This window comes from Triturus cristatus, chromosome 9 (assembly GCF_964204655.1).
Source record: "Triturus cristatus chromosome 9, aTriCri1.1, whole genome shotgun sequence".
NCBI lineage: Eukaryota > Metazoa > Chordata > Amphibia > Caudata > Salamandridae > Triturus > Triturus cristatus.
In genome coordinates this window covers 170,236,921-170,258,466 of record NC_140592.1, presented here as the reverse complement: position 1 = coordinate 170,258,466, position 21,546 = coordinate 170,236,921, and the positions used below count along the sequence as shown (strand labels likewise).

Genomic DNA, 21,546 nt, shown 5'->3' with positions numbered 1-21,546 from the left:
GTGGAGGGAGGGCAAGAGAGGACTACAGCACCCAGGCTCCCTGGTTCCTGTGGCCCGGAAGCAGCATCACTTCTCCCGCGCACGGAGGCGCTTTAAATTAAACTCCACACCCGGTGAAGCGGGTGTGATTCTGCCGCCACCTAGGACTGCCCCTGCTGGGATTTGTGGACTTCTCGCCTCTGTGTCCCGCCATCGCTGTTGCTCTTGCCGTGCCCCCCCCCCCCTCCCTCCGCCGCGCCTGAGATTCCCATGGCTGCAGTGTGGAGGGAGGGCGAGAGAGGACTACAGCACCCAGGCTCCCTGGTTCCTGTGGCCCGGAAGCAGCGTCACTTCTCCAGCGCCCGGAGGCGCTTTAAATTCAACTCCACACCCCGCGTCGCGGGCTCGCACACGGGCTAAGCCCGCGCAAAGGGCGGGCCCTCTGTGGCCTGAGGAGACTGGACTGGGCCAGAGACTGACTGCGCAAGTATAGTCCATCCCATTCTCACAGTTGTAGTGAGTGTTGCCTCATTGGGGTCAGTCGTTGCGCGTTTAATCTATTTATGTTTTACTAGTAGTGTCCGGCAGCAAGAGTACCTGATGGCTAAAGGTAAAAGTGCGATTACTCTGCATGGGGTGGGTACCTTGGACAATTACCTAATTAAGAAGGTAAACCAGATTAATTCTGCTAGAAGGGCCTCCCTTGGTAAGGAGACGCCTATTATAATATCTGAAGAGTCGTCCCTCACTTTGATGGACACACACGTGCCTAGTGTTTCCACCTCTAGTGCTGGGAACCTTGCACTGATTACTGCTCAGGTGCATGACGAGAGACATGCAGGTCAGTTAGTTAACTCTAATACCGACTCTGAGCATGCCCCACTATCCGTTAGACCGGCAAAAAAATATAAAAAAGCACTTCGGAGGCATAGGAGGAACGACAACCAAAAAAGAGCAGTAACCACTACACATAAAAGGGGATCTTTTACGCAGCCATTATCAGGATTAAACCCTGTCATGGGGGGCACAGGGACTGTGACACCATCAACGATTAATTCCACTATTTCATTGGTGGACCACTTTGATTTACCTAACTCTGGGGTTGTGAAGGATGCCGGAGTAGCCTTGGCTAGCCCTTGTATTGATGATCATCCCTTTAGCACGCCTGATCACACTTGTGAGTTCCTGCCAAGTTTCTCGACCGGCAGTGATGAAGGGGGGTTATCACATTTTCCTGGATTTTCCCCCGCATCTTCCTTAATCCCAGAAGACACGTCCCTACATATAGTTGATTGTAAGCAAAGAGGGGGAGGCTCATTATTAGAGTGGGAAACAGAAAACCCTCAGAGGAACTTACTTCAAACTTTGAGGATCGCGAATGATCCACCAATTCCCCCATGAGGCCATCCACCGTTTCTTTAATGAGGGAGACCTTTTGGAAAAAATTGAGCTTTTGGTAAAATCATCAATGCAGCCCCTCTTTGAAAAGATTATGATGATTAACATGCATCTGGGCTTGATCGAGAAAAAGGTAGAAGAAAACTCACTCGCACTTTTTGGTCTGGTGAAAAATTTAGGTAATACGAACCCTAGCAAAATGCCCCCAAAAGCGACGACAGTGGTAATACCAGCCACACCATGTCCCACGACCACTCCAAAACCTACTCAGAGTAGACAAATATCTTCTTGTCCCTCCCAAATTAAGGTGTCAAACCCCCCCTTGTTGAACAAAAAGTCTGCCCATAGGATGTAACCCCAAAGTAAAGTAGGGGATATAGCAACGGATAACCTGATCTTAGAAGGAATATCTGCACCATCACAATATAAGGCCATTAAGGCTAATAAGGACAGTGAGGGCGGAAACACCATTAATAAAAATCGGCAACCTCACAGTATAGTAGACTTACCGCCAGAAGCTGCGCCTTACGTGATTGTTATGGCGGGCGTCCCCGAGCTCCCTCTTGAAAATAGGGAAGACCACCAAGCCCTAAGGAATAAAGTTACCCATTGGTTGAGCAACAATAGACCTTTGCCTGCCCACATAAACGGGGAAATATTACATGTTAGGCGCTGCAATTGGGTGGGGGCCCGGCATAAAGATAAAATAGGCGATGAAATTTCAAAGATCATAGAGCCGTTAGGCACATTGGAGATTGGTATGATCCAAGTAGCAGTGATTCCATCTCTACACATTATCTTAATTACTTCTATCAATACTCTTTAGCCCAACATCGCAAGAACCAGATGGAAAGAAGGCACACTGCTAACTGGCCGGCTTTGCTGCATCATGATTATAGCCGGACCCCTTTTCTGCAACCAGTTAATTTACCTAATTTCCATCCCAGGCAGCCCTATTCCTGCTTCCGAGGCCCGAATTATGGAAATAACTTTTTGTGGGATAATAGAGGCATGGTCCCACTTGCCCACAATATACCAACCTATAATCGGTTTGATGTTTTTTCAGGCCTTGAATGCGTGGATTGACTTAAGAAGGATACTTGTGATGGACAATCGCTAGGTACAGTTGGGCTTGCTGATACAGTTAGTGAAATTACAAATGTCCAATGGCCAGCGGTTTCTAATGAGGTCAACTTACAAGTTCAAACCGTTCCTAGAGCGACTTACGCTGATACTGGGAAGGATTGCCGTAAGGTTCTAAGCATATTAGATGCTACTGATGGGGGAAATAACGAAGGTCCCCGCCATATGCAATCTGAAAAAGTAATGGAGAAAGGACCCCTATGTCACCCTGGGGACAATGTAATAAGGAAAACCTGTACATTCCTATTTTGGAATGTGGCAGGACTAAAGGAGAGAATAAAAAATCCATCTTGGGAAACTGTCACAGGCGGACATGGCATAATGGCTTTTCAAGAAACTTGGTCTGTAGATCCTGTACACATTAACGGTTATAAAAGTTTCTTTACCCCGGCGGAGCGCGGTCAACATGGAAGAGCAAAGGGTGGCTTACTCACCCTGGTTTCTAATCAGATTAAATGTGTTAAGATTCAGTTTAAGCTAAAATCTAGCTTTTATCAACTAATCACCCTAAGAAATAAGAAGGGGCTTAGCGTTGTTCTTATAAATTTTTATAACAATATTCCAAGGAAAGAAATCCCTAGCATCTTAATCATGCTGAGGGAGGATATACAACACGAAATAGACAAAATTGGCAGGGAATTCATGATTTTATGGGGAGGGGATTTTAACTGCAAACTTTGCCCTAGGGGTAAACAGGGCACTTGCGGTTTAACAATAGAACAGGAGACATATCTAACTCATTTTGCCCATTCTCTGCTTGGGGACTTACTAAATGACATATTGTTTATGTAGGACTTGGGATATGTCAACGAAATTGCCCAAAAACCTACCATTTTTGCGCCCAAATTTATTAGTAGAGGAGCTCAGTCCACAATTGACTTTATTATCGCTTCAAATAGCTACCACCTTAAGATTATCAAGTCAAATATCTTGGATCTACCATTAAGTGATCACTTGCCCCAAATAATGGAGGCTGAAAACCCCTTTTTTGATGGGCATGAAGATGTACCCTTTGCGTGTACTGTCCCTGACGTAGCCTTAGGTAGACAGAATGGGTACAACTTAAAGTGGGGCAAGGTAGTCCCGGTAATGTTTCTGGGTAAGTTGTTGAATGCTTGCCCAAGCAGTTTTGCCATTTGTCTGGAGAGAAGATAATTGAGCATTTTAATATAATTGCTTCCACAGTAAAGGATAACTTGTGGGTGGAGGCTAGGAAGAGGGCAAAGGGTAAGAAAAGCTGGTTCGATAATCTTTGTACCAGGTCTCTTACTGACCTAAAACGTGCACTTCATAGGATACCTCGAAATCCTATTGAAATAAGAGGTTGCAGGAAAAAATATATTGAAGCCCTAAAAAATAGGAAAAATACTATAAAAAAGGAGGCCCTGTTAGCTTTATGCGAAGCATCACAGCTTAAGGATGCATCTGCATTCTGGAGGGCCGTAAATACCCCGTTCCTCTACGATAACTCCAAAGCGCGTATAGAGATCGCTATCACTGAGGAGGATTGGGTAGAGCATTTTTCACTTCTCTATAAGTCCCAAGATGGATGCCATAGTATTGACTCTCCAGCAAGGGCTAATATGGGCGTTGGGGCTGAAAGTCTGGTAATAACTTTGGAGGAAGTTATTGCGGGTTTGAAAGCAATGAAGGGTGGCAAGGCCGCAGGGCCTGATGGGATCCCAGTAGATCTGTATAAAGCAAACATAGAAATCTGGGGACCAATGCTGGTACAACTTTTCAACGCAGCATTGGCAAGGGGTTTAAACCCGTCCTGGTTCACCTCGATCATTGTACCAATTTACAAGAAGGGAGATAGACAAAGTTGTGCTTGTTACAGACCTATCTCCCTTCTGGATTCATCCATAAAAATCCTTGGGAGAATAATTCTGGCTAGATTACAAAGCTGGGCTGAGGAAAATGAGCTAATGAGTGATCTGCAATATGGATTTCAAAAGGGCATTGGCACTGTCTAACAATGTTTAAATTTAATGATCCTCCAATCAAAGTACATAAGGATAAAGGGCGAGCGTTTGTACCTCACGTTTGTGGACCTTTCATCGGCGTTCGATTGTGTATCACATGCTAAGTTATGGGCAATTCTGAAAGAGATAGGTGTGGAAGATTCCATTGCCTGCTTTCTCAAAGTCTTATACTCAGGGGCCACTGCATCGGTTCGTTTTGGCACTGGGGGTCAGTGCACCAGAAGGTTAGAGGCGGGCCGGGGCGTGCGTCAGGGCTGCGTCCTGGCTCCTTTCTTATTTTTGATTTACATAAATGGTCTGGAGCACCGCTTATTGCAGGAGTGCGGGGATACGCCTAAGGTTGGGAGGAGGTCTATCCCCGCGCTCCTGTACGCGGATGACGCGGTCCTGATGGCTCGCACCCCCGTGGCACTACAAAATCTGATTAACTCATTTGAGATCTTTATGTCTAGCTTAGACTTGAGGGTCAATTGTAGTAAAACCTTCTCGATGTACTGTGGTAATGGATCCGGCAAGCAGATTAAAAGAATGTTTTTGAACAATGTTCCTTTGGAAATTACTCCTACCTTCCCGTATCTTGGTGTCTTGTTTCATGACACTGGGGCATGGACCAGTGCGGTAAAGGCCAGAACTCTTTTGTTCCAAAAAACTATAATGGCCCTGAAAAATTTTATTAAAAAACTGGGTAAGAAACCGATAAAAGAAATTTTAACAATATACAAAGCCACATGTATTTCGGTAGCTATGTATGGCTCGGGCCTCTGGGGGTATTCCAATATAGATTCAATTCAAAAAGTTGAGAATAGGTTTTTGAGGTACATCCTGACAGTTCCTCAAAGTGTTGCAACTTACATTTGTCACACCGAACTTGGTCTATCTTACATATCTGATCGTATCAGAATTCAACCCATCCTCTTGTGGCATAGGGTATGGACAACAAGTGAGTGTGCTATGAATCGGGCTGTCTTACAGGACGTTTTAAATTTGGAAAATGTGGGTAGATTTGACTGGCTAAATTATGTCTAGAAATTCTTGGTTAAAATTGGCTGTCAACAATATTACGAAGACCCACTCTCAATGGATAGTATATCTAGAAACCTATTGTCCAAGACATGTATGGAATACCTCGAGGAAACAAGAAGGCAAGAGGAGGTGAAGAAAAAGACAGTAACCTTGCACCTTTCTGTGTTAACTTGCACTAAAGTACAGCCATACCTAACTTTGCCGTTGTCAAATTTTGATCAATTTCTTTTGACCCGTTTTAGATTAAATATTGTGTTTAGACTTCTGACCTTCCCAGAAATGAATTTATGGTCGTCTAATTTGCCCTTGTGCCCATGCGATGAATCTTCGTCCCAATCCAATATCCATATTTTATTTTTTGGGAAATTTTACATTTTACCTCGCAGGCAATTCATCATCCCATTCCTCAAAGAACTGAATTTAAATAAATGTCGCCCAGCTTTATTAGAATTACAAAGAATGGACACTGTTCTAACTGTTACCGTAGTTTTAAGCTTTTTTAAAAATGTTTTTAAATTTCGGAAAACAATGGGTTTTGATGAAATATAACTGGACTCGTTTTTCTTTTTATATCTTTCCTGTGAAATGTGTAATTCGATGTTGCTGCTTTCATGGTTTTTGTTTTTTAAACCGAATAACGTATTTTTTTAATCTTTGAATCTTTGGTGGCCAGGCAAGGACAAAGAGGTGAAAATGAAGTTGAAGAATAATTTGTGTGCAATAAGCGACAAGGTGTATAAGACAACTTCACCTGCTACAAGCTGTAACATTTCCAATGAGTCCTTGGTCAAAAGTTGCAGCATATATCATTGGTCCCATAGATAGGCTGGGAGTCCAGGAGAAATTGTTAGTGGTTATGGAGAGGACTATTTTTTCAAATTGTGTGAAGAGAATTTATTAGGGGAGTGCAGACGGTCAACATTTTGAAGTTTATGGAAAGAGTCTTCATGTGTGAAAGAAATACCACGGAAGTTCATTACAGACAATGAGAGACAGTTGTTTTCACTTGAGACGGAAAAGAATCTTAAAGTGCGCAACATTAGACATAAGAAGACAGCCATGTACAACCTCAGAGCAAAGGGCTAACTAGAAAGACTTAACAGTGATTAGGGAGTGTATTCAAATGGTTGTGGCCAATGGAAGTCTGACTGTTGGAAGCATGTATCAGATGGTATGATCTAATAGAACTACTGTTAATATTACTGGACATACACCTTTTAAACTAATGAAAGGAAGAAATCCAAAAGATTACTGGTGTTGAGTGGTATGAACTTGAGTTGTCAAGCAGACAAAGCAAAAATGGAATTCAAAGTGAAAGAACCAAAGTTAATGTAAGAAAGGATTTGACAAAAAGACAATTGTCAGAGAAATGGTGATTACTGCTGAGCAGTCCGATAAGTTGGTGCCGATCCTGTATGATTTTTTTTTGGAGAGGGGGATGCGGGGGGGCTTTGCAAAATGATATCCAACACCCATATTTCTCACGTAAATTTGACCTGTGCATGCAGATGCTGCATTAGTCGGACATTCCTTACTCCCAGCCACAAACCCATCCTTATTCACCCTCGCATGTGTGGATAAGATATGGGGTAAAGCCAGTGCAAATCAGGCTGTCTTAGTCTTTTCCTGCGATCAGTACTGAGGGATGCCTAAAGGACTACTGCTATGACTGATTTTTTACGGTGGACTTTCAAACTGCAGCCTTGTTGCTCATACAGTTGACACCATGCCTGCAACAGGCAGTCGCTAATAATGGTGCCCTCTAAAGACGTAAATATGATTTTGGCTTTTTTTTATTTATAAAACAGCTGAATATCTAGCATGCACCATGTCAGGCCATAATCCTAATATTCTACAATTACGTTGGGCCCACAGTATTTTACTGGCAGTGCTGGTATGGCCTCCGCACCCCAACTGGACTGGGATGCTTTTAAGGCAGTCCTCTGTGGCCAGTGCCTGGCAGAGTCGAAGGAGACCAGAGACACCTTCCAGTGCCTGGCAGAGTCGAAGGAGATCAGAGACACCCTATTGGCAGAAGTTTTGACTGCTGAACATGACCGGAGGGAAGTAGAAAGCCGGAGACCAAGGCACCCAGAACTACAACCTGCTCTCCTAGAGGCTAGGGAAAAGGTAGCGACTCAGTTATTACGTCTTAAATGCTTCGACTTTAAACAATATGTGGATAAGACACATGCTGAGTGTGACAAGGTGGGTTCTCTTATGGCCCGGCTAGCCAACCCGACAAAACACAGCTCACCATAGTGGAACTTGACAGTAGGGAAAGGGACCGCATATATACCAGGATGCAATGAATGAGCTCTTTGACCAATATCACTCGACCCTGTACAAAAGTGTCACAATGCCTGGCATCAAGGCGACAGAGGCATTCCTTGGGCCACTGCACCTGCTGTGCCTTGAAGAGGAGGCAGAGGAGTTGGGCGGCGACATTACTCCACAAGAGATGAATACAGTGTGCCATTAACATGGCATGCAACAAGACTCTGGGAACAGCTGGATTCCCAGCGGAGTTTTATGCTACCTAGTTTGCAGAATTAAAGCCCAGACTAGTAATGTGCAAGATGTGGCCAAGAACTCCGGGTGTCAGCCAGACACCACTAGGGTGGTGCTCAGTCTCCATCTTAAAACCAGGGAAACTGGCACATGATTACACAACATATAGGACACTGTGGATATTAAACGTAGATTATAAGATCTTAAGTAGGATACTGGCGACCAGACGGTTACCCTTAATGCCCAAATTGATTCATCCAGATCAATCGGGATTCATACCAGTACAAAATACAGCTGTCAATATCCGAAGGCTACTGTTCGCTGTAGACATTGAAAAGGCGTTTGACAGCTTGGAATGGCACTACCTATAAGAAGAAACACTACAGATGGATCTGGGCGGAAACTTTCTCACATGGACAAGACTGCTTTATACGGGTCTGACTGCTCAAGTCCGTATGGGGAGGGTCATATCTGCAAGAATTTTAGTGAGACACTACAAGGATGTCCCCGTCTCCCCAGTTCTTTGTGCTGGGTACGGAGCCTTTGTCTGCCTGTGTAAGATTGGGATGGGTCTCCCGGGGATTACAAATCAGGAGGCACCATCATCGCATAGCACTCTGTGCAAATTACTTACTAATCTTTCTACATAATATAGGGGAGGATTTGGATGGAGCTAGAGCCATGATGGGAGACTCTGAACTTCTTTCTGGCTTAAAAGTAAACTGGCAGAAATTCAGGTTATTCCCCACTGTACCGCACAGAGACCAACCGGAGGGCTTCACTCAGCTGCAGTGGGAACCCACTGTTTGGCTTACCTTGGGGTCAAGATTTACCATGAACGTGCTGATCTTTTGGATGGCAATGTGGGACAGGACGTACGATCCCTCCGCTCCCATGTGGATTTTTGGAAAAGCCTGCCGCTCTCTGTAGCAGGCTGAATAGTACTTCTAAAGATGGTGGCTCTTCCCCACCTCCTCTATTTCTTTGACACACTCCCGGCTTGGATACCACAAGCAATATTCAAAAACCTGGACTCTGTTATTACTGCTTTTAAATGGGGTGCGGGATGAAGACCAGTAGCACTGACTATGATGCAGTGCTCATCAGTGATGGGAGGGCTAGCAGCCCCTGACTTTGAGACTTATTATGTGGTGGCCAAGCAACAATGGCTCCTCCAGTGGCTGGCGAACAGACGGAACCCGACTAAGAAGCCAGGCCTCTTTGCAGCGGCACTTTCCAACCTCACTAAGGTGTTGCTGAGATTAAAACACTCCTCTACCAGCGATGCCCAGGAATTTCAGGTGATTGTCATCTGTTTTTTGTAAAAACCTATTCCAACACCTAGCATAGTCCCATACTCTCCGGAACTACCTCTCTCTACTGAAAGACCTGCCCAATTATATGAACTGGGGTGGGGGGGGTGGATGTGGGGACTCGACAGTTGGACTGAAGCGGGGGCGACAACGATGGGGGACCTCTTTTGGGAATCAGAGCCGCTTCCCTTATGAGGAGTTCCAAGCAGAACTTGATCTGTTGCAGGGATATTTTCTCCTACATAGGGTGGTCACAGGGGCAGTAAGAAAACATTGGGGTATTGGCTCCTCTGAACCCACACTTGAGTACTGCCAATATATAGCAACCTCTACAGGTACCATTAAGACAGTCTCATGCCTATATAGAGCAATACGAGGGACATCCAACAACCACTAGAACACCTGAGATCACAATGGGAAGAGGATCTGGGAATGCCTGTTACTGCCAAGGACTGGGACAGTATTCCAGAGAGGTCTCCAGGAAAGCACGCTTTAAATTAATTAATTATGTTCTCCATAGGGTACATCTTACCCCAGAATGGATGGGTAGCTATTTCCATCAGGCAGATGAGGCCTGTCCACGAAGGGGGAAGAGGGGAGCTCATATCCTACATATGTTTTGGTCCTGACACTCACTGCACACTTTTTAAGAGAAGGTGATAACTACGATTGAAGCAGCCATAGAGAAAGAAATTCCTTACTCACTGAGCCACTGTCTCCTGGGTTGGTTTCCTCGCACACCAAAACCAGTCCCGAGTAAATTTCAAAACTTGGCGTTTATCCTGGCTAAGCATGAGATCACAGGATATTGAAAGTTGCAAAGGGGCCCCATATAATGACATGGAAAAAGAAATGGAGAGGTTGGCAGGTTCCGAAAAGAGATTACTCCTGAGAGAGGCTAGACGTGGGATAGGCACTGTAGACATAGCCCGTGCTTGGGAAGCATGGGTGTATAGCTTCTCCACCCCACAGCTGAACACTCCCATGGCTTCTCTGGCAATATCACCCAGACTGCCTCCGAGCTGAGACAAATTGCGGCCTCCTATATATATCGGATGTTTTATGCTATCTGATTTTAGATGCAAAGGGCCTGCAGAGATGTTCACCACTGCCCAGTCCCCCACCTTAGTGTACTCAGCTATAACATTATGTTTTTACGACTATGTAACTATGTACTGACTTTTGAGGGGGGGGGTGGGAATTGTTTGTCCTCTGTGTTCTGATGAGACGCTCCATTACCAGTAACTTCTGGAATGTGCACGAATAACATGATGGTAGTGTTGATTGTTTGGAAAAACCAATAAAATTTGTTTAAAAAAATGTAAAGTGCAAACTACTGCCAAGAGACGTCCAGGTGCTAACAGCCTGATAGGAGAGGTGTTCTGACCGCAAGGAGTTACAGATAAAAATCGAATAACTTATTACCAATAAGTACCTATAGAGTAAAAAGCCATGTTTTGAGGGCCTTCCTGAATGGGAGCTGTTATGAGGATTTTTTAAATGTGCTGGAAGGGTGTTGCACAATTTAGCGGTAGTGGTAATAAAACATCTGCCTCCCCAGTTTGATAACCGAAATCTAGGAACCTCGACAAGGTTGGCGGTAGAGGAGCGAAGAGTTCTAGATGGAGCATACTACTGGAACTTTTTTTTAAGTACTCAGGCCCTGAACGCACCACACAAGGCTCTAAAATATATCAGTTTCTTCATAGGGAATCAGTGGAGGGAGACAAGTGCCTATTTGGCAGACTGATGCCTGGGAGTCCCTACCAAAAGTAGAGCCGCAGCATTCAGGAAAACCTGGTCAGTGCAATAGGCTAATTCAGAAAGGAGACCACTGTTTTTGGAGATCATTAAGTATAAATGGGAAGACTTTCCTGAGCATTTTTAGGGTGTAAAAGGTGGAGGAAGTGGTAGCATTAGCCTGGTGTTTAAACGATAGAACCGACTTGAAGATTATTCACAGGTTATTTGCTTTGGTGACCGGTATTGGGAGAATGCTAAATTTGTGGGGCCACCAATTAGGTGACCAAAAAGAGGTGTTCAGGCCAAAGAGAAGGACCTCTGTATTACCCAAAGTCAATTTCAGGCAGCTGTCCAACATCATCCTCCTGACGTGTTGCATACAGTTATGAAATATGGCTGCTGTGTCCTGAATGGGACTGGTCGTCTGCATAGGACACCATAGCAAAGCCGAAAGACTTAATGAGGCTTGCCAGGTGGGTAACAAACAAGTTAAAAATGGAAGGGTTGACCGAAGAACCCCGAGGAAAACGCAAGGTAAGCAAAAGGGAAGCTAAGCAAATTTGCCACGTTTAACAGACTGCTCTCGTTCCAGTAGGAAAGATTTCAGAAAAGAGAGAGCTAAACCTCTGATACCAAACAGGTGGAGACATTCATATCCAACAGATGGAGATGGTCAAACAATAAGCTATGGTTGACCATGTCGAAAGCTGCAGAGAGGCCTAATAGAATTAATGCAGTGTTACCTCCTTTATCAACCCTGCATCTGATCTCCTCAGTGGCGGTGATCAGAGCCAGCTTCGTGCTGAGCCCACTCTTTAAACAGTACTGAGTTGGGTCCAGAGGGTGATTTTCATTGATGAAGTTGGTGAGTTCTTGATTCATTACCTTCTCAATAATTTTTTACAGGAATGGAAGACTGGAAATGGGGCGGTAGTTACTAGGATTGGAGGTGTTGAGGTTAGATTTTTTCAAGACCAGAAGGATGGGAACATTTCCCAAGAAACTGAAAAAGGCTTTTGTTTTAAAAATTAGATTAAACAAGTTGGTATGATGTCGGGCTATGATCTGAGGAGCAAACTGAATTTTCTTGGTGGGCATTGATCGGACAGCGATCCAGACTTTGCCGCAAGAAGAAATTTGAGAACTTGTTCCAGCGTAATAGGCGACAAGGAAGATTAGGTGGCAGAGTTGGCTTAGGCGACGCACTTTAGAGGGCGCTGATCGCTGTTGATGCGATCGCCACAGGTAGACAGATTTTGATTCACTGAGAACGTGTCGTAGATGTCCCAAACTTTATCCTGAAAGAAGGAAGCTAATAGATAACGAAAACTTGATCGACGGAGGAGTTCTTTTTATCCTGGAGTTTATCTAGTTTCTAAACTGTGGCAAATAATTCCTTGAGAGTATTTTATGCTGACTTTCGGTACTTAAATTTAGCTCTTTATATGTTATCATTTGTCTGCATGTTTCTTTCTCTGAGGCATCATACTTTCGTCTGCACATCGGTTTTTGCCGATGGCAGCATTGTTTTTTGAGTCTGAGTTCTTCTGAGAACCAAGGCTCGGAGGGGGTAACTATGCAATTACTGCAGGTTTTTACAGGCACTAGGATGTTTACTACAGAATCGATCTAGGCATTATAGTCAGAGGTGGAGGTCTCTGGATCGCTGCCAATAATGAGCCTATTGTACTCTAAGGAAGTGTTACAATAGACGGTGTCAACGGTATGCCAAAGTTGTCACAAGTTTTGCTCTAAAGGTGAATTCGGCATAGAAGATGCAGTAGGTAGTATTAGGTTAAACATAAATGCCAAATGGTCAGACCAAGAGAGTTGAAGAGAGCTATCAGGGTGCAAAAATTATGTGTGAAAATGCCATCGAGCAGGTATCCTGCTGCGTGGGTAGGGCCCTTGGTAACAGTTCAAGGCCTATACTGTTCAATTGGTCTATGAGATCATTCAAATCCTTGTCTAAGATATTGTGAAAGTTAAAATCTCCAAGAAAGGAGTAGTCTGAGAAATTAACCTTTGATTCCATAAGTTGACAAATAGCTTGGGCGAAACTTGCTCTGGGGCCATGGGGCAGTAAATAAGGAGACAATTAAGAGTCATTAATGCTAAGTTCAATTTTGAAGGAAAGTGCTTCGCATTCGAATGTAGGTGGAAGCGCAGAAAAGGTCGACCTAAAATGGTCGCAGCAAACAATCGCTAGACCTCTGCCTCTTTTCCCCTCATGGTCCTGCCTGGCAATGACAAAACCGCCCGGGACTGCAGAGACCAAATCTTGCTAGACGAAGCATCAGCCCATGTCTCTGTTACCAAGGCAATGTCAAGTGTGTGGGCTTCCAGGAATTTTGCAAACTCGTATTGGTTTTGTTTTTTTTACAAGTGAACGAGCTTGATTAACATACAGTACCAAATTTGTGATTTGTCTATTAAATCAGACGTGGGGAGCATGGGAGGCTGCATTGTTCTCACCTTAAAGTTGGTTAAGGAAAGATTACACCAGAATCAACTCTGCAGGGCCTCACCACAGTTACAGCTAAGGGATGGGCCAGGCCAGCACTTACCTATGGGATTTAATCCAAGGAGTTAATTCTCTAAGTAGCAAATTATTTTGCTGGGTTGTGAGGTAGAACCGGCGGGGGGGGGCTGGGGCTGAGCGTGGTCCGAGCATGGACCGGCCCGGAGAGGCTTGCCTTTGGTGCGCCTTCAGCACGACATGGGCGAGGACGCACTGTAGAGCACTTTTTGTAGCCCGGCATCGGGGAACATGGCAGCCAGCGCTATACGTCGCTTGTGCAAGGAGAAACCAAGCGGTAATAATAAACATTTAACAAGGGTCCAGCAACCCCTATTACACTTCCCAAGCTCCTGTGGGAAGCGCAACTACTGGTAACCAAATTCAAACTAAATAAAATATGAGAAACACTTAAAACAGAAACGGGCCACAGCCCCTAATGATGACCACCAGGTACAGTTCAGGACCCAGGCATCTCCTGTTAAGAGTACGCTTGCTCTTACAAAGAAATGGCACGGACTGAAAGTAACTGATCAAATCTGCCTCCAGTCGTAACACACTTTCCAAAAATCATATTTATGTTGTTGGGCATATCCAAGATTTTTCTGTGCGCCTTCATAGGTACAGAGCCACCCTTGCCTATGTTACATGACTGCACGTAATGGACCTCTTTCTGGAGTGGCACAGGGGGTAAAAATCTATGGGTAGAAAGGTTGCCCCTAGTGATTGCCGGTGCTTAGACTATTTGCAAGTACTCAACCCCTCACTTTTTGTTCTGTTTGATACACTCAACAGGTGACAGTATACTGCAATGGCGTCAATGATGGAATAAATTCCAGAAATGTTACTTCCCCTCTCTTAGTAAACCTTTGCCTTCAGTCTTCTTTTCCTCTTAAGTGAGCTCCGTGAATGGTGAGGTTTCATGCCACCTATGGTTACTATAATGAAACACTGTGGGTAGGGCATTCACTAGTTTCATAGTGTTTGCTTGCATTAAGTTGATCCTCTTACCAAAGATACTTGGAGTTCGACCCTTTTGCCCAGTATAATGGTAGATGGCACCACAGGATTCCTATGCAGTTTCTTTATTAAAAGACTTTTTTTTTTAAGTCAGAATTTGGTTGATCTCTTTGGTATGCTTGTTCATATTTGTCACTTTGCACGTATTCACAAGCCGTGTCGCAATGAAAGGAGTCAGGGGTTTGCTGTTTATTGAAAGATGGAAAAATAACAAAATGTCAATAAAGATATTTAAAAAAAAAAAATTAAAGGAGTCAGGGGCATCGTGGATGGATTGATGGAATGGAGAAAGATTGAATGCTAGACGACAAAATGAATGCATGTAAGAATATAAAGATGAAATAATGGATATTAATGGGTGAATGGGAGAGTGAAGGGATAAATAGATAGATGCTCGGATGGAAGAGAAAGGGGGAGCTCTTCTAGGGAGGGGGTCAGCTCACTTGTTTTGCGTCAGAACTTTTATTTCAAAGTGGGAAATGCTTCCATTTCTGGTTACCCCCTTGACAGGAGTCAACATGTTAACTCTTTTTCAATATAAACTTTAGGATGGGTTTCAGCTTCACAGAGTAACTGCTGTGCCCCTTAAAATCACAGAGCAGTGCTTCTGCTTAGAAATAATAAGTAAACGTAACTCTTTAGAAGATCCTTCTATTAGTGCATGTAAACAGGAAGTGCCATCTAGGAGGGAATATCCTGGTGTTTGAGCCATTGCACCTTCCCCCAGAATCATAATCATTTCATTTACAACGATCACCTTCAGTGCATCAGTCGAAGATGACACTTTTAGTGTCCAAGAAGGTTTCAGAGGTTTTTGTGAGCAGCTTTTAAGTTACAATGAATGGAATAATATACCTCATCAGAATCCACTTCAGAAGAAGAAAATGTTCATTTATTTAACATCAATTTGTTAATCCTTCTGGTTTTTACAGCAAAAGGGGTATCCTGATAAAATTAGCTACTAAGGAGGGGCCTTCTGATAAATGCAAACACAAGTGCTCCTTCACCTGTCCTTCAGAGTCTTATAGAAGAAAGAATGGCAAATGGAGCTACCTTTTGGCATATGGCGTGGCTGGAGGGGATTCATAAAGTCTGTAAACCGAATTGTCAACTGAAACCTATTTAGGTTGCTAGAAGTGCAGGGTCTGAATGCTGCCTTTTTAATTCAGATGCTTCCTCCATTATCATCGACAGAATGGAAAAGGTACTGAAATTATTTTCCCCTTGCTCAGGACCTAGACACAGGCTCCAGGTAAGGCTTGCACCTACAGTTTAGTGTAGGGTTTGAAAGTCATTAATGTTGAAATTACTCATATGATGAACCTGCTTTTGATTCTGGAAAGGTATCAGCTAACAAACCATGCATTAGGAATTTTAGCTATGGTGGCAACTTGCATGAATGGAGTTCAGAGTCACCTTATCGGTTGAAGTTTGGACTCAAAAATGAGGAACGTGCTGCAACACAGACATTACCCTACTAAAAAGCATGCATGTTAATGCTGCTTACTGATGTGTGTGATGTTACCATAACTCTCAGTCTGAAAACACGAAAAGATTCAAGCATGTGAACCTATGAAACATCCAATGATGGGGAACTCTCGGGTGTCAAATGGTTGTCAAATCGAAAACACCATGATTGTGCAGCTGTCACTTATATGGCCCTGGGAAGAAAGTAGGATACAAAGCCTGTATCAGATCATTTTAGCTGACCAAGGGGGATATATATCCCTTGCTTCACTGCATTCTCTGAAAAAAGAAAATGAAGTCAGTCTATAAAAAGAGCGGCACCCACCAAGAGCCACACAGTGGTAGCGTAGCGCTAATCGATAAGCCTACTGGACCATACGAAGCTCAAGCCTTAGACACGCTTGATAATCTGAATGTTGCACTGCAGTGCGAGTACTCATTTCTACTAACAAATCTGCTTCATGTCCATCCACTGATACCACAATAACCCAGCCTCCTTTATATCGTAGGTAATAAATATTATTAACAAAAGATTTTGATAGGTGCATTATTTCCAGATTATTTAAACATACCAAATTACATGATTACACAAAACTGATTCACTTGCTTACCTTTCCGGGTATTCTCAGTCACATCTACCCCAAATTGTATGATATCACCAGAGAGGACTTCGCATGGTGGACTTTCCTCAGAGCCACGACTCAATCGTTGACTGTTTATAAAGGTTCCGTTACTACTTTTAGTGTCTTGTAGATAAAACTGGAAGAGAACAAAAACGTTTCTTACATCAACGTATTGAGAGAAAAGAATGAAACCTTACAGAATAAACACATTATATTTGGTACAAGAAGCTGTTAAGCCAAGTTTGTACTATTTCTGGGACATTGGGCTCAAGGATGTTCCAAATGTTAACAGCGAATCAGTCTGCGGTGTCAAACGAAAACAAAGTCAAGGTAAAAACCCTTCTACACAACCTCATCCCAGTTTTGAGCAACCTTTCTACAGCGATAGGTGAAGAAAATAGGTATTCCACCATTTGCATTATTTATGCCTTTTATTAAGAAATACACTTTCTACAACACCTGAGGCAGAAAAGTACTGAATTGAAGCATTTAACAAAATACTGCAAAAAGCTGCCAGAATTAGCCATGTTTGAAGAGCTATGAACTGAGAAAAATGAAAATAGGGGATGATGTGAGGTGATGGAGAGCAGTCTGCTAAACAATACGATTTAACATAATATAACATCAGAGTCTAAAGCATTCCAAATATTAAGTTGAGCACAACAGTGCAACTACAGATGTAATTTTGGTGCAGACAAACCAATACCACTACGTTTACTTCATGGCAGATTGTGGTCACAACATACCCACTATTGATTGAGTATGGGTTCTAGTAAACTAACAATTCTTCTCTCCGATGGTGAACTGTGGTCACAAAAGTGCCACTGAAAACAAGGTATATAGGGGCTATGGTAAATGACATCAATTGTAACTAATGATGGGAATGTGGTGGGGACTTGGAACTAGAATCATTTTTTAAGGTAAGCCAGCAGTCGGTGCAAAAACATAATTCATATTCCCATTACATAGCATCCATAATCAAAGCTGGAAGCAGTACATAACATCACTCAGACTTTATTTAATGTCATGATGGTCATTTCATGAAAAAATGTTGAGATGAATGGCTATCTGAAATACTACACAAACACATTACTCTAGGATTGCTGTGTTTGATATGATTGCGTTTTCCGTGGGATCTGCCAATCTTTTTCCTTTTAAACAGAGTTTCAAATTTTCCTGAATTTTGTTTTACAGACAGAGATTACTGACAAAATTAAGGGCCGAAAATTAAACCTTTTCTTCATAAGGTAAGGGGTAAATTGGGGACTCAGCAGATTATTATTTTCTCGGTCGCTTTTATTTGCAATAGAGTAATTCCACAATAGTTTGCACTTTCTATAGATTACAGCTCAAAAAACAAGCACTCAAGGATACAACTGTAACAGTCCAATACCATGCCAATTAATTATGAGGTTACTTAGAATCGTTGACATCATGGTCACTGTTTTATTTTGCAATTATGTAGTTAGGTTAAAAATTGTTGTTTTACAGTGTAATGTAGAGAGAGAGATGTGCAGTATCTTAGGATGGTTTGCCTTATGCAGACAGATGGTATGTGGGATGGAGATTAAACATTTAGAACTAGAATACAAGAATTGGTGGGAGATCGGATAAGCCGGTGTGCAAGAGGAGTTAGCTGGCTGTGACACTTTCTATTGGAGAATAAACCTAACTTTCAAGCTGTTACTTGTGTCACTTAGTTACTGGCAGAAGGACCACTTTGCTAACAAACCGAAAACTATAATTTTAATATACAAAAGTAGAATATTAATAATTCCAAAAATGGGCTCTGCTTCATTGTATCCAGTGTTACTCCAATTACTCTAATATAATACATCCAAATCTACTTTCACACCACACATGCAACAGAAACAGCGTGCGAGAGATACTACGCAACACCACATATTACAAAACAGCAAGGTGTTTAGGGACCTTTTCACTCAGCTATACCTTCTGGGTCCTCTCTTCTTGGCCTCTGTTGACTTTCTCAGCCTTCTCACCACTAATCTCTAAGCTTTTTCTTAATCCCTTCTTCATCTCTTCCTAGTCCGAACAAAACAATTCAGTTCAGATTCCATACTCGAGAATCCTCGGTCTTCACTGCATTATTAAACAACTTCATTACTTCAAGGGCTCTGAAAACGTTGAATTGTGTTTGCTACTTAAAAGTATCTTTATTCAAAACCAATCATCTACCTTCGCAACCGTTAACAGCTCTCTTATCATCAATCCATGTTTTCCTTTCTCTAGCCTTCACCATCTCTCTTTTTCTCCAAGCCAGTTGAACCACATTTCAGTCCTTATCCACCTATGATGGAGTCACAGTGGAACTGCCCTTCCTTCCTCTAAACAATCCAAATAGCGTTTTCTTGGTACTGAATGTGGGGTGAGCCTATTCACCACCACTTTTCTGTTTACTTCATCTTTCCAGTCCTTGACATTCTTTGCCATTTTCTATTTCCATCTGAATGTTTTAATTAAACTGTTGATTCGCTTCACCATGCCACAAGTTTCAAGATAGTACAATCCACACTTTCTATGCTTTAGTCCATTTTTTCTCAAGAAGTGTTTCAATATCTCTGGACACTAGCTGCACATTGTCAGTAAATATGGTGTTGGGGAAGCCTTCCTTGCAGAATAGACTTTACAATACATCTTGTCTCAATCCAACGCACCTGAAACACCTCAGCCATCTCAAATACGTCTAAGAGTACAACAACATACACTTGCCTTAATTCATTATGATTAAGACCCAGAATGTCTAATGCAACCGGCCCTATTGAGACACATGAAACTTTCTAATAATCATTGGTTATCACTACCTACACTCTGTAAGCAATTCCTTTACCCCCCTTACCACCGACACTTCTGTATCTGGCTGTCAATAAGTCAACCTCAATACCTTGGTATTTCTCATGATTCAAATCAATTAGCTCTTCCATGAGTGACTTCATCGGAACCAATCTAGTACCCTTGTATATCATCCATAGCCTTTCTGCCAACTAATCTTTTACAAACTCTTTTTCTTACACTGTTTACTGCTTTCTCTCCTGTTACCCCATCCATTTATCATGACATATTACCACTTTTCCTCAGAAATGACGCTTCCCTCAATTTCACACACTTAATTGTCCTCATCTTCCTCCAATTCTCCTTCCAATGGATTATCAAGTACACATGGCAATATTACTGACAAAGCATCTGTTATGTGATTTTTTAACTACCAATACTTACTGAACTTCAAACTTAAACTCTTGTAGAGATATCACCCATTAGATACCCTACTTCAATTGGCATCTATCCCTTTTTTGGCTGAAAATTTACTCAAGAGGATTATCATCCATTTTAATTCGGAACTCACCTCCCCACTAGAACTTTTTACGCTTCCTGCCTGCCCAGGAAAATCGCTAACACCCCTCTCTCAATAACTGAGTAGCATGTTTCTGGTTGTTTTAAAGTCTGTGACACAAACAATATTGTTCTTCTACCTTGCCATCACCTGTACCAAGACTGCAACGAACCCTTTCAGACTAGCGTCTGTGATGAATGTAGATTTTACTTCGGGAGCAAACATTTTTAAATTAGGGGCGGAGATGAGTTGTTCCCTTATATTGGTAAACTCACTAATGGTAAACAAAATCCACACCTTGCCTCAAAAAGCTTCTCATTTTCCAACTCTTCACAAAACCTTTAACAAAAATATTATGCCATTCCTAGAAATCACATCAATTCTTTCTTATTGGAGTTGCTGAATGGTGTTTATTAGCTCGCCTTTAGGTTTAATCCTACTACCTGAAATTCCATGCCCCAGATTTTCAATGGAGATTTTAGCAAATTTGACCTTGGTATATTTTATTATAATATTTCCCTCATTGGGTCTCTTGAGAACTTCCCTCACTGGGATACCAGTCGGCCACAATACTCTTATTTCATTCTCTCAAGTCTATACACAATCTTAGCTCTCCACTGGCCTTCAATGCTGCAACATAAGGGCCAACCTTCTGTGCCATCCATCTCTTCTACGATGTCTTTACTCTCCAGCCTGTGCAACTCCACCTGTATTTCTTGTTGAATCCCAAACGTATGCTGTGCACATAACCCAACCCATTTAAAAACAATTTTTTTAAAAAATGGGGAATTCTCTATGAATCTGTTGTATGAACTCCTCTTTAAAAACCTCCTACCCGCTTTATTTACATTATTGCTCAATTTCTTTAGTACTCTTGGAGGACCACTATTGGGCTCTAACATAACACCCAAGTTTCTTTGGTGAAATCAACTTGGAATACTATCTCCTATGGAAGAAACATAAATCTTGCCACTAGCTAACCTCCCTATAAACTCAATGAACCTGTTTAAGTATATTTCCGGTTTGACTGGCTCGCCCCCGTGGTTATACGTTCTAATGTCAGGTTTGATAAGTTTACAATCTCACATAATTATTCCTCAAAGAACATTTTAGAAATTAGTGTAATCTTCACTCCGGAGTCAAACTAAATTTGTGTTACCTTTCCTTCCACCATTATCCAATCTATGGGAATTTGGCTTGCAACAATATTCCCTTGCAACTCTATTTGACCACATTCCAAGTCAGTGTCAGATTTGCATACTTCTATGCCCAATTCCTGCATTTTACTTTCACTGCCTTAGTTTTGCAAAACTTGTGAAAATGTGTTTCTTCCTACAAGATTTACACCCACTTTTCCACACTAGACAATCCTTATTATTCACTAAGAGGCCTTTGTTACCACAATGTAACAAATATCCCTGAAAAAAAATCTCAGGATTATGGAACCACCCTTTAACCATCTGTACTTTGTCCA

At 42.5% G+C, this 21,546-nt stretch overlaps 1 protein-coding gene across 10 annotated transcripts in view; it reads right to left on the bottom strand.

The window, feature by feature from the left end:
- The window catches only part of SLMAP (sarcolemma associated protein), a 1,011,035-nt gene that overhangs the window by 770,481 nt on the left and 219,008 nt on the right, over positions 1 to 21,546 (bottom strand). For all 10 annotated transcript variants that reach the window (XM_085624675.1, XM_085624673.1, XM_085624676.1 and 7 more), the window contains exon 2: positions 16,712 to 16,859. In XM_085624675.1, the coding sequence (XP_085480801.1) occupies positions 16,712 to 16,859 (148 nt within the window). The remainder of the gene's footprint in view (positions 1 to 16,711; positions 16,860 to 21,546) is intronic.